Source organism: Eurypyga helias, unplaced genomic scaffold (assembly GCF_000690775.1).
Source record: "Eurypyga helias isolate BGI_N326 unplaced genomic scaffold, ASM69077v1 scaffold414, whole genome shotgun sequence".
NCBI lineage: Eukaryota > Metazoa > Chordata > Aves > Eurypygiformes > Eurypygidae > Eurypyga > Eurypyga helias.
In genome coordinates this window covers 308,351-320,730 of record NW_010248021.1, presented here as the reverse complement: position 1 = coordinate 320,730, position 12,380 = coordinate 308,351, and the positions used below count along the sequence as shown (strand labels likewise).

Here is a 12,380-nt window from a genome sequence, read left to right as displayed (position 1 = left end):
AGCGGAAATCATCTTATGCAGAACTCGGGTGTCTGCACGGGCTGGCATGGAAATCGGCAGAGGAAGCACAGTAGCTTCAGTGCTTGGGTTGCACGCTATTCCCTGGCCAGGAGGAGTATGTGGTTTATTCTGATAAACAAGCCTTGCAGTAATGAACTTGTTAACAGTCATCTTCCCAGAGAATGGCAAATAATGAGGTAGTGGCTTAACGAGGCAGTTCCTCAACCTTTTATAAGTAGAGCCTTGTTTCCTTGGGGAAGAAAAATCTCTAATCTACAGGGTGTAGTGCTGCTATAAGGGTTTTTATTTTCCACTAAGCAGAAAAGATCAAGGTAAACTTTGTGTATGTTTGATGCATTTGCTTTATCCTGGTTTGTTTCTGTGCTGGCCTGTGCTCCTGTGATGTTGTGTGTTCTTGTTTGGCCATCGCCTTAGGGCTCGCCGCTGGGGTGTCGCAGATGAGGGAGTGTGGATTAATAAGGGCCGCTCCAGGTCAGTACAGACCCGTCTGGCCCAGCAGCCCGTTTCTGAGAGGACCCAAAAGCAGATACTGACTAGGAAAGAGTCAGATCAGGCAGGCACAACGCGTGGCAGAGGTCCTGCCTTGGCATAATGCGGATTCTCCCTGGAGCCCAGCGCTTCCCGTGCTTTCCTTGCCGGGCTGATGGCAGTTTGAGCCTTTTTGTTTTTCTCCAGTTTTCCAAACTTTTGCTGATACAGAACCCTGAATTAATCTTCAGGCCTTTTGGGTATTGGATTACATTCTGCCTCACTCCTTCCTGTGCCAGCAGTGCTGGAACTGGCATGGGATGCTAATCCTGCCGTACCTATTCACTCAGTCATAGAGGAAAATGTATGAAAACAAATTGCTAGCCCAAGCTAAATTTAGATTTATTCAGTTGGAGTTAATTATAATCTTTATTTAGTCCCAAGTGATGCCTTCTTATCATACACTTATTATAGCTGAGAAAATTAATTTTTATTCTTCCATAAAGGTGAATGTAATAATCTGGGTTCAGGGAAGGGATTACTTTAATAAGATTTATAGGCAGCCTTTCAGACAGTACGGTTTTATTACTATCTGTAGGTGGCCTTGCTGTACGTATGTCTTTCAGTATGGGTGACTGTGCAAAATGCATGCAAGCTAAAAGCTGTAGGAAGCACCAGCTCAGAAACTTCCACATCCAACTTAATTTTTTGGCAGTGCTAAGCAGGCAGAGCAGTTGGCTTGCTTTGGAACACAAAAATACAATTTATTACCGAACTTGTGGCCTGATGAGGGGTTTCATTCATATGCATGGTTTAATTTTGCACTGAAAAATGTATTTCAGCAGACAAAAGATTTATGAGGCCTGAGATGTGGCTTTCAAGCTTTTTGGAAGCAGAGTGATGGGCACGCGCAGGCATGCAGTGTGGGAAGAGCTTGAGTGAAGAGTGAGCCATCGGGTCCGACGGGCCAGAGCTCTGTTCCCCGTAGACCCCCAAACCTCCAGCGTGCAGGTCTGCACTGGCCACCTTTAGCCATCGAGTCAGCGGGTAAAAATAGGCTTCTGCCAAGGGTGATTTATCACCTCTAAGATATAAATGTCTAGGAGAGGGTGGAAGAATTCTGCAGATACCCTGCAGAGGCTGGAGTGTGTGCTGGGCTCAGATACCCATCTGAAAGGAGCACCCGCTCCCGCCGAGGGTGGCCAGACGTGTAGCTGCACTGAGCTTGGGTAACAGAAGTTTGACTGAGACATTTGAAGATAAGTGCATGAGACGTTGTCCCAGGCCTATGAAAGTTAATTAACCTCCTCTTCGGTTTTAGATGCTTGGATTAAATAGACTTATTTTTCTTACCTTGCATCCTTACTTTTGTCTTTCAAAACAAGCCGCCCGGCTAGTGGCGTTCTGCAAAGCGAATCTGTCTCCACAAACACTTAATCGGGATTGAACGTAAGGGCTGTAAGCTGGTGGCGAGTCCTGCATCAGGCTCTATCCTTACATCAAACCAGGATAAGAAGAAGAGAGAATGAGAAAGGGATCCTATCATCTCTTCTCACGCTACAGTTTTTTATACGTTGACAGCTTCTGGGCTGGCTTTAATGTTAAAAAAGTATTGGGAACTCTTCTTAGCTCTTTCTTGTAGTGTCACTTATATCTTCAAATTATTCTGTTACAGTTGAAAAGACTGGTTTCTGTTAGGTTTTTTTTCCTGTGCCAGTGCGGTTCGCTGTATAACTACTTCCAGTACTAAAGGGGTAAAGCTTGTTTTTCAGTGGTAGGTGATGGAAGCTGTTCCTCAGTGGAACTATGGAGGGTTTTTCTCCTCCTTTTCCTCCCTAATGTAGGACTGAGGAGATGAGTCACAGGATGGACTCTGAATGTGGGAAGTAAACACCGACATCCTCCTTCCATGGTTATTTTATTAACTTTTGAATGAGTCAGGGACAGCACGAGGCGGGTGTTCATCCAGGCTCCTTAAATCCTCGCACAACCCAAACTTATCCTACTCATAGTGCTCAAATGAGGTCTGAAGTCGTGGTGGATTTTCACACTGTAATCCTCCTCCTCATTTTCTTTCTGCCAGGATTAAGAGTCAGAGTTTCCCCAACCGTAGCCAGGCCAAATCCCCTTGCACAATCCCTCACGGCTGGGGTCCCTAAACAGCACCAGGTCTTACCCCTTGCATGTATGAGAGAGTGTGACCTCCACAGCTGGTCCAGAATTAATTATTCTCCTATAATTTCTCAGTTCCAGAATAGCTTTCCATGTGTAGACACACTATTCTGGGATACAGTGTGTTTTTATTCAAGGATAATGCCTGCATTTCCAGAGCAAAATAATTATTATGAATAGAGCCATTTTTATAGTGGAATAATGTACATGTGTAGTTTGGTCCGTATGGTCTTTAGTGAGGGCTGGTGGGAAGGGCTGGCCATTTTTCTCCTATACAGACAAGCCATTGATTGCCTCTGGATGAGTCAGGGATAACATCATAGCACTTACTGGCACCACATGACTTGAAATTATTCCTCTTTTACAAAGGGGAGTGTCTGTATGATCTCGCGCCGCAATCCTGATGATGTGGCAGGAAGGAGGAGTTTTGACACCGTTTTCCCACAGGTGCAGGGTTGTCTGTCTTGTTTGTTTTCAGAGAAAAAGGACATTGGAAAAGTTGTCATTTAAAATATTTTTTTGTTGCTCGCACTTCCAGCTTCAGAACTGCTGTGGGCTTATGGCAGACTTGGCTCCTGGGAAGTAGCTGGCTAAAGCAGTGGGAAGATTTAGACGTGAAATTTGGGGTTATGCTCCCACGGGAGTTATTTTACTTTTTAGTTACAAAATGACGAATTTTGAGACTTCCCTCCCGCTTAACATAGACGCGTGAGTTTTCAATGCTGACCTGCCACTGCTGCCGCTACCTTCCAGCAGGATACTTGTTTTGCTGCTTAGCATCAAAATGTATGAAATTTGAGAAATGTGGCTTGGATGAAATCTTGAGGTGCACGAATGGCGGGTTGGTACTGCGCAAGCGTGACTACCGCTACAGCTTTGCGTGTGCCTTAGTCAGTGCTGCTTCCTGTGGCATCAGTCCAGGGTCAAGTGAGGTTAGAAACAAAATTTCATGGTTAAATAAAAAAAAAAATACCGAGACAACAGAAAAGAAGCTTCATTTGAGGTCTGAGCTGGTGGGCGTAAGGACGAGGAAGGGGCATCTCCCTGACGCGCAGCGCTGCGTGGTTGGCTATGTGTACCGTTCTCTCGCTCTCTGTGATCCAGAAGCATCAGAAGGGTGTTTCCCTCTGCCCTCTCAGCATTTGCAGGGGGAGCTGGGCTATGAGGCTATTGCCCAGCTCTGGAGAGAGGTCTTTCGGCATATAATGCCAGCGATGAGCTTCTGCAGGTTGACCTGTTGCTCTGGGAGTCCTGCTGTTTGGCTGGTCCACTTAAGTGGTTTAAAAGGGGCAAAGCACCTGCTGAAAAACTGTTACCAGGTGAAAGTTATTTTAGAAATTAAAGATAAATATCTCGTCATGTCCAACAGCATGTTTTTTCTAGATGTCTCCCCTCAACGTCCCCAGTGCCACGGGGAAACAGCCTGTGTTGAGCCTTTGAGAGGGGGATGCTCATTTGGCCTCCATTCACTTTCCTTCATCTCTTGCTCTCTTTTGTTACATAATTAGGACTAACCCATGTTCGCATCTGATGTTCTGCCCTCTTTTGATCTTGCCGGAGTGCTTATTAAAGGAGCAGGTGATTTATTAGTCACTTTGTTGCACACCAGAAAGCTGGAAATGTGTCCTGTTTCGGATTGGTACTCTAGAGAGATTGATGTTGTGGTGCCGACGTGCCGAATTAAAAAGGTGGGGTGTTGGCCTGCCATTCTGTGAAGCATTTCTTTTTAGATGTTCCTGCAGCGTCATAAAACGCTGGTAAATTCAGATATCATATTTTGTTGCAGGCTGGTTCTAGGACAAAGCCCAGCCCTGTCTGCTGGTGTTTATGGCTTCCCATATAAGCTTTCAGACAAAATTTGTGTCTCATTTTGTTTGAGTTACAGCAGGCTGATATCCTAGTCCTCATACCAGTTCTGAGAAGAGGCACTGAACGTTGCCACTGTAATGAAACGGAGGGAAGGGAAAAACATACCTTTTAAGCTGCCTATAAGTCTCTGCTTGAGAAAGAGAAAATATCTGCATAAAGGACAGGGGCTCGGGGGAGAGTCCTAGAATGTAAACACAAATACGATTCAGCCTTGTCTTGGTTTTGGTTCCTCTTTAGGCTCAGGAGCTATGTCAGCGTTTAAATCCTCCCTGCAGTCTGGTGTGTCTGGGGAGACGGCAAATTCCAGCTCTTCTCCCAGAAACCAGAGGGTACTCTTGCTGCTGTGTCCCCTTTGTTATCTGCACGGCTGCACGTTTTCTATGCAACCTCTCAGAAGTATTGCTTATAAACGTAGTTGGATTTATCTACAGTTAATCTAGGAAGGTCCTTGCCTGCCTTTGCTCAGTAAAGAAGCAACACGCTTTCTCCCCTCGCTGCCTTGGCTGTCGCAGGAGCGAAGTTCACGTTCGCCGACGGAGTTTGCAGTCGCACATCAGCGTGGCGAGCCGTGCCGTGTCAAGGTGCTCTTTAAACAGCAGAGCGCTGACGGAGCTGCTGAGGCATCCCTTGGTGACTTTGGTTCTACAATTGGCATTGATCTTTCTTTCTGCTACGAGCAGGGTGAGGTTTGACCCGCAGCGTGCTTCCCAAGCACTCTGGTTTTCAGTGGTGGGATACAGGCGTTGGGGCTCCCAGAGAGCAGCACAGCAAGCAGTGGTGGGGCATTGCCTGACGCCGGATAAATGGTGGTCACCAGCCTCTGCTCTTGCCTCCATCCTTGCTCTAGGTTCCTGTGGGTTCCTTGCTTTGTGCAGCCTCTGGCACCTGGTGCTCGTGGGCAGTGGTGTCCATCCAGCACCTACCATGCTCCGGGGTGTCTGTCTTACCTGGGCCTCCTGCCTCTTGCACTGCTTGTGGCGTGGTTAGCCTCTCACCTGGAGAGACTGCCTCTGTCTTCTTCCAGAACTGGTTATTGCTGCTCACATCCTACGGGTTCCTATAGAGGACTGGGGTCTACAGTTTCTGCATGCGGCAGTGTGCCAGCTGCCCATCCTTCACACTGGGATGAGATGTGGAAGGGAAGGGCTAAAGTCAGTTTTCTCTGCTAAAAAGCAGCTTGTCCCCTGCATCCCCTCTGCATTTCAGCTGGGTGCTCAGGTCCGAGGCTGCAGGCAGCTGGGGGAAGGTGCTGGCTGTGCTGGGGTGTTACGGAGGTGGGCTGACGTGTTTCTGTGTGGGCATAAGAAACACGGGGTGATGGCGCTGCAGCTGCTCTGCAATTGCATTTTTCTATGGAGCTGAGAGGGAACCCTGGTCTGATCCATATGCAGTGTGAGAGGAGACTGTTGATGCTGTTTCCTGCTGCCAATTTTTGAATGCATTTGTGTATTTATGCGTATTGACTCGTTCACACAAAGAATACTCCAGGGGCTGCAGAAAAACCTTGACAAAATTAAATGTACAGCAAAAGTAAAGGCAGAAGTAGTGTGATGAAATGAGAAGCATTTAAACAAGCGTAGATGGTATCAGGCCATTGACAATAAATGAGCAGGATTTCAACTGAGAAGCAGAGTGGAGCAAAGTCAAATGGATGAGATTTGCCCTAGAATCTATCTTCAGTTAAGGGCAGACTTTAAAAATACACAACCTGTACAAAAAAATCTTTAATATTAGAGCTTTTATCTGTGCTGAATTGTGGCTGCGAGCATCTGAGTCATCTGGCTTGTAGCAGACGTAATGGTGTGTGCGGTTGTCGCGTTGTGTATCTGCTCTCCCCAGCCCTGACAAATGCTAAACTCGCCGCGGAGCTTCGGCGAGGGACAACAAGAGCTTTGACTTTAGGATCCGTCACTGTGCCTTTGTTATCTCTGCGCATTATGGAACCGCTTCATTTTAATTCATTTGGTTTCTGTTTATTTCTTCTGTCCCAGGAGCTTCCATTCAGCGGCATTTTGTTGGAGCGTGTGAATTGTTAGTTTGAAAGACCCACCGTTCCTGGTAGAATCGCAGCCCAGATTGAATATATCTCACTGTTAATTAGAGATCGGCCCAAACCACAGACCCCTGTTTGATCCTTCCCTCCCTCTGGAATCTTTTCTTGCCTGGGAAGAATTGCTCAGTGCTGGCTGGAGGATTGACCATTGTGTTGAGGAGAAACTTTTGTGATTTCCAAACGTGTTTCATTCTCCTCTGGAATTAAACCAAACAGTCCTTCTAAGCACCTGCAAACCTTCTGCATGCAGAGGATTTCTCTCCCTCTCTCAAGCTCATTCCTGCCTATAAATCCAGCCCACTGAGACCTCTGCCAAACCCTCTATTTTTTTTTGTGTGCCAAGTTTTGGTTTCAGGAACACAAAGCTTTTATCAGTTTGCTGCTAACTTCCAAACTGCTGACCTGGCAGAAGTGGATTGGGAGCGATGCAGATCTGCGACCCCCACATTGCGCTGCGTGTTAACGACGTCAGACAGAAGAAAATGAGCTGCTTTACTGCCTGCTAATATTCAATATTCAATACTTATATTGAAACATGGATGAGGAAAAAGTCCTGAGTTTGATCTGGCAATTAAAGAACAAAAACAACCAGTAAAAAGTTTGGGAATTTGGGTCGGGATCTGGCCAATCACTCTCCTCCCTGTTTTGTCCAGTACTTGACTGATGGTTTTCAAGTAGATACTAGGCTGGGGGAGGTGGGAAGGGAGCTGCGCAGCTGATGTGATGGGATGTTTTCAGTGTGTGAACTTTGAGCCAACAGTGTGTTTCCAGGGTACCGCTGTCAGACTGTTTGGTAATTGTGGCTAACAGTATTGACCGCCAGTAATATGGTGCTTTTGAGGAAGAACTGAGGGGCATGCTAAATAAACATTAGAGTTGACTTTCTGTTTCCTTTTATCTTTGGCCTGCAGTGGTGGAGAGCCGAGGAGGGATCATGGACAGCATACAGAGATTTTCAAACCTGCCAACTTATCTCCCCGCAAGCTATCACATCTGCAATGCTGATATTTTCTTCTTCCTCAAAGAAGCCAACCAGGATATCATGAGGAACTCCAGTTTGCAGTCTAGGGTGGATTCATTCCTTATATACAAATCCAAACTGCCACCTGTCCTAAATGCCACGTACGGACCCTTCTCTGTTGAACAGGCGGTTCCCTTGGACCTCATGCTGACTTCTGCATCTTTTGGTTTCACAAATAAATTCACTTTTAATTGGAAATTAAAATCTCACATAATTGACAGCTCAATCTATTCCAACAAACCCAAAATCCAAACCTTGTTCTATATTGCGGGGAAGGACTGGGATGACAATAGTTCTGCGGAGAGTTTGCCTTGCGTGAAGATGTTTGCTTTCCTGGAGTCTAGAGAAGTTGTGGCCAGCTGTAGATTGACGGGTCATCTCGGATTATGTGTTGCCGAGCTGGAATTATCTCCTAGCTGGTTCAGCTCCCCTCCACCACTGGTTTCAGAGGAAACAGCCTCCCTGGAAGGGATTACTGTGGAGCTCTTCTATAAGATTTATACAGCAGATGGAGAATGTTCTCCAGAGGATGCGAAATGGGAAAACAATATCCATGCGGGTGAAGATAGCGAACACAAGGCTTTGTCAGCTATGGAGAGGATTGGTAGCATCATTGTTTACCCAAATCAAGACAAATTAAAACAGTCTATACTGAGGCTAGATGAAAATGTTGTTATTCGCTTACCACTCAACCCGGTCAGAGAAGGTGACGTTGTGACCTTTCATGTTTCCCTGGCTGATGACTCTCTAGCAGACCAGTTTGTATTAAGGTAAGAGAATTTTTGAAGTGCTGTGTGCCAGACAGTCGACACATGGGGACAAACTGATGTCAGATGTAATTTCTTTGGTTACACGCAGTGTTTTCCTGAGAGAACTTAAGCATTTCCTCTCCAACTGGGGAAAACTATAAATAGTCTTTTATTTATCTGTGTGGATGGCACTTTTTGGAACACGGGAATTGATTTTAAAGCATGAGCTATAAATGTTTGTATGATTACTTTTTTGGTTTTAATTCTATTTGCTTCTGGTCATAATTCTGCCTCTTAAATTCCACCCCTATATGTCAGCTGGGGTAACTGCTGCGATCCATTTTGCTAGACAGTTTGCAGGAGGGTTTTCTGTTTCTTTGCTGAAGCTCCCTCTCTCTCTCTCAACTTTCTTACCATCTGCCCAAAGCACACGGGACGCACCTTGTGCAGGTGATACGTGGCGTGAGGACTACTTCATTGCATTGTACAGAGGGGAGCCGAGAGGTGAGAAAATGAGACGTGCCTCAGCTTGCGTGGGAATTCTTTGGCAGAGCCGGGGTTTGGATCCAAACTTTGCAAGTTGTCTTTGATTTTTCTGTAAGACAACCCATCCTGCTCCCTCAAGCCTTTGACTGCTCATTGCATGGCCCGTTTTTGTTTTAAGTTTTGAGACTTTCTGGTGACCTTTACTTGTGAATCTGCCTGTAACAGGAGAATTCAGGCATTTCTAACCACCCTGAGGGTTAGTGCTGCATATTCGTTACGTCCTTAGCTGTCAGACTGTGGGTTCAGAGCTGCACAGAGTCCAAATTCAGAGAGAAATATGAGCCAGACTGGGGGAATGAGAGGGCCAAAAGGTAATTGGAAAGTGTCATGTGCTGTGAGAATGCGAGACGCTTGGGAAAGGAGGAGCTGCAGCCCGCGCTAGCAAACCCCCAAACAGATTCGTGCCTTACTTCTAACTTTTTTGATCCGAGAACGATGGGAGCAGAACGTGACAGAAGTGCACTTTGGGGACAGATGTTGGGAAACCAGACAGCAAACCTTATGCAGCACTTTCAAGTCATCCCACGTTTGTGGAATAGCACATGCATATTAATAAACTTAGATTGCTGTGTGAATCAGGTCAAGTGGTTCATCGTGCAGGGCGCAGGCAGGGGAAAAGAAATGGTCCACAGTATGCTGAGTGCTTCCAGCTGCTCAGGGTGGGGGACAAATGTGAGAAATATCACAGGGTTTAACTGGACTTTAAAAGCTTTGGGTCAGGAAGAGTCTTCCTATAAAGCCAACTTATCCTTGCCTTTACCTGACTTTGCTGGTTTTTCTTTGTTAAATGTGGGTTTGGCCAGCATCTGCTGTCAGTAGAAGGACCGACCTCATGGAGCAGTTGGGTTCTGGGAGCTGTTTATGGATCCTCAGTGCTATAGCAGAGAGATTATGGAATTTACCTAAGGCTCTGCAAGGATTTAACATCAGCTCTTAATTCTCACTTTCTTGTTCTTTGCCACACCATGGACAAGATTCCCTAAGTACCTGAGACAACCAAAGATGAGGATGTTTTCTTCCCATTGGAATTTCTAAAACAATATTTACCTTGTAACAAACGCTGCAAGGGTAGAGTTTTGGTATTTTTGCTGGCCAGGAAAGCACCAAAAACTTATTGCAGAGATTAGTTCTGAAACGCTGCCTTTCAAAAGGAAAATAGTTCCTGGAAGTGCAGAGCGCAGTAACTAACCTGGGGTTTCAAGGAAGCAGAAACAGAGGGGGTTGAGAGCATCCAAGCCGGGGAGCCCCAGGATGGGCCACAAGAGCCTGGGTACCGCCGAGACCCTCGTCTTCTCCCACAGGCCCCTGTGACTTCCAAGTCTCCAGCCGTCAGGCGGGTGTCGCTTCCTGGTGCTCTCCCGACATGTGGAGCGTGCACCTCGCTGCTCCCCAGCTGCTGGGAAGGCAGTTGGGTTTCCATGGGGATTTCCTCCTATGAAAAGTGTGCGGAGTCGGTTATCTCCAGGAGCTGTTTCTGTTGCAATAAATGAGCGTGTTTTTCATGCCCAGCAATATTTCCTTGGAAAACTCACTCTCGGCTCTGTCGTCTAGCCTGTCTGGTCTTTTATTTGGCTTTGCTTGCACTGTGCTTTTCATCAGAGAAGCCGCGAGTATTTTATTTAACCTTCAGTTGAATGCTGAAAGTAGGAGGCAAGCAGCAATTCTGCTGATGGCTCACCCGCCCTCCAGGATGGAGAGAGCATCGGCAACTGTTGCTGTGATTATTTTGAATGACATACGTGGGGCCTGTGGAGAGATTATTCAGCTGAGGTTTACACAGTAGGCAGGGAATTGTGCCGAGGGAAATACAACCGCTGTAGAGCCTGCATCTAATTTATGCAGTTTCCCTCACAGGCTTTCCCGGCTTTTCAGCTCGATGCTAACACCCGTAAAAACCCAGAAGGTTTTTATATACATTGAATTTCTGTGTGTTATGGCCAGAGAAAATACACTGTGGTGAACATTTGCCTTGGGAAGTATATTTTTGCTTAATGTAACTGATTGTTTTTAATCATAGCTGTTATAAGTGTGGCGAGGTGAATTGCAGTCTGGCTCATGTGAGATGATGGATCAAAATCAAGTCATTCTCGGCACAGTGTTTGATGCCGACCTCGAGCTCTGACAGTATGCAGAAGAACAGATACGCTCAATTTTATGCACCTCTTTACTATTTCATGCTGTGTGGTGTAGTACTTCATTTTATGTTGGATTTTGTTGGAGCAAAACTGACCTCAGCTCTCATTCGAGAGCAGATTCTTCCTTGTTTTGGTAAAATTTGGGATTCTTAACCAAGCTTGGGAACTGAAAAGCAATTGGAAACAGGTTTTTGATTCAGCAAGGTGCTGAGACTTGTTAACCCCCGTCCTTCCAGTAATGCTGCTTACAGGGCGATGCTGCAGGTGGCATGTGAAACTCCAGCTGTCGCTTCCAGTCCCTTCCACCAGTCTACATCGGTTTTGCCCTGCTTAAACTAAACCTGGGTTGTTTGTTTTCATTCAGTACCTAGAGTTCAAGCTTGAGGTGGAGCTCTAGTTGTGCTGTGGTCTGGGGAACTGGTTTCTTCCCATACCGCAATCCAGCCAGTGCGGTTTGGTGTAGCCAAAGGACCCAGATATGCCAGGGGGCAGAATTTGGAGGCTAAGCGTGCATTTAATGCTTTTGCTGTGCCTGACAGTCATATTGCTCACTTTGTTGACAGATGATCTATGCTTGTGTGCAATGAAATTCTTATGACACTGGAGATTAATTTGTGGCCTTTCCGGGCTGGTCTGTACTGTAAAATTTACCATCTGTGAACATAAATTTTGCCTGTTATGTTAGGAGGGCTGCCACTAAATGTGGTTTAATCATAAAGATAGGTGAAATGGACTATGTTGCCACGATTAAGCTTTTTTTATGGGCTACCTAGTTTAGAAAACAGGAAAAATGAAGCACAGCTTTGAGATTCCAGCAGGAGTAATACCTGCATCGGTGTCACAAACTTTCAGGCACTCTGTCTTTCAAGGCGCAGGAATGTCTCTGCTGCCTTCTTCACTGACAGACCTAGGTGAAACACAGTGAACAAGGAAAGGTGGGAATCATGACTAGAGGAGGGGTTGCACCAACTTTTGTGCTATTGATGAAACAAGTTTTCTGGTATACATGGAGGAGTTGTAAGAGACAGGAGAAAACAATTCTTGCTTAACTGGGAGGATGGAAATCTCATCCACGAGCACGGGGAATGACTTGCATTGCTTTTGTGGTGTATGTTATTATTTAACTCCATCTTGAAACTTAATCATGACTAGAGGAGGGGTTGCACCAACTTTTGTGCTATTGATGAAACAAGTTTTCTGGTATACATGGAGGAGTTGTAAGAGACAGGAGAAAACAATTCTTGCTTAACTGGGAGGATGGAAATCTCATCCACGAGCACGGGGAATGACTTGCATTGCTTTTGTGGTGTATGTTATTATTTAACTCCATCTTGAAACTTAAAGGG

The 12,380-nt window shown here is 45.9% G+C and overlaps 1 protein-coding gene across 1 annotated transcript in view; it reads left to right on the top strand.

The window, feature by feature from the left end:
- TMEM132B (transmembrane protein 132B) overlaps positions 1 to 12,380 on the top strand; it is a 210,470-nt gene that overhangs the window by 35,030 nt on the left and 163,060 nt on the right. Inside the window, exon 2 of the mRNA XM_010150904.1 lies at positions 7,495 to 8,374. Coding sequence (XP_010149206.1) covers positions 7,495 to 8,374 — 880 coding nt within the window. The remainder of the gene's footprint in view (positions 1 to 7,494; positions 8,375 to 12,380) is intronic.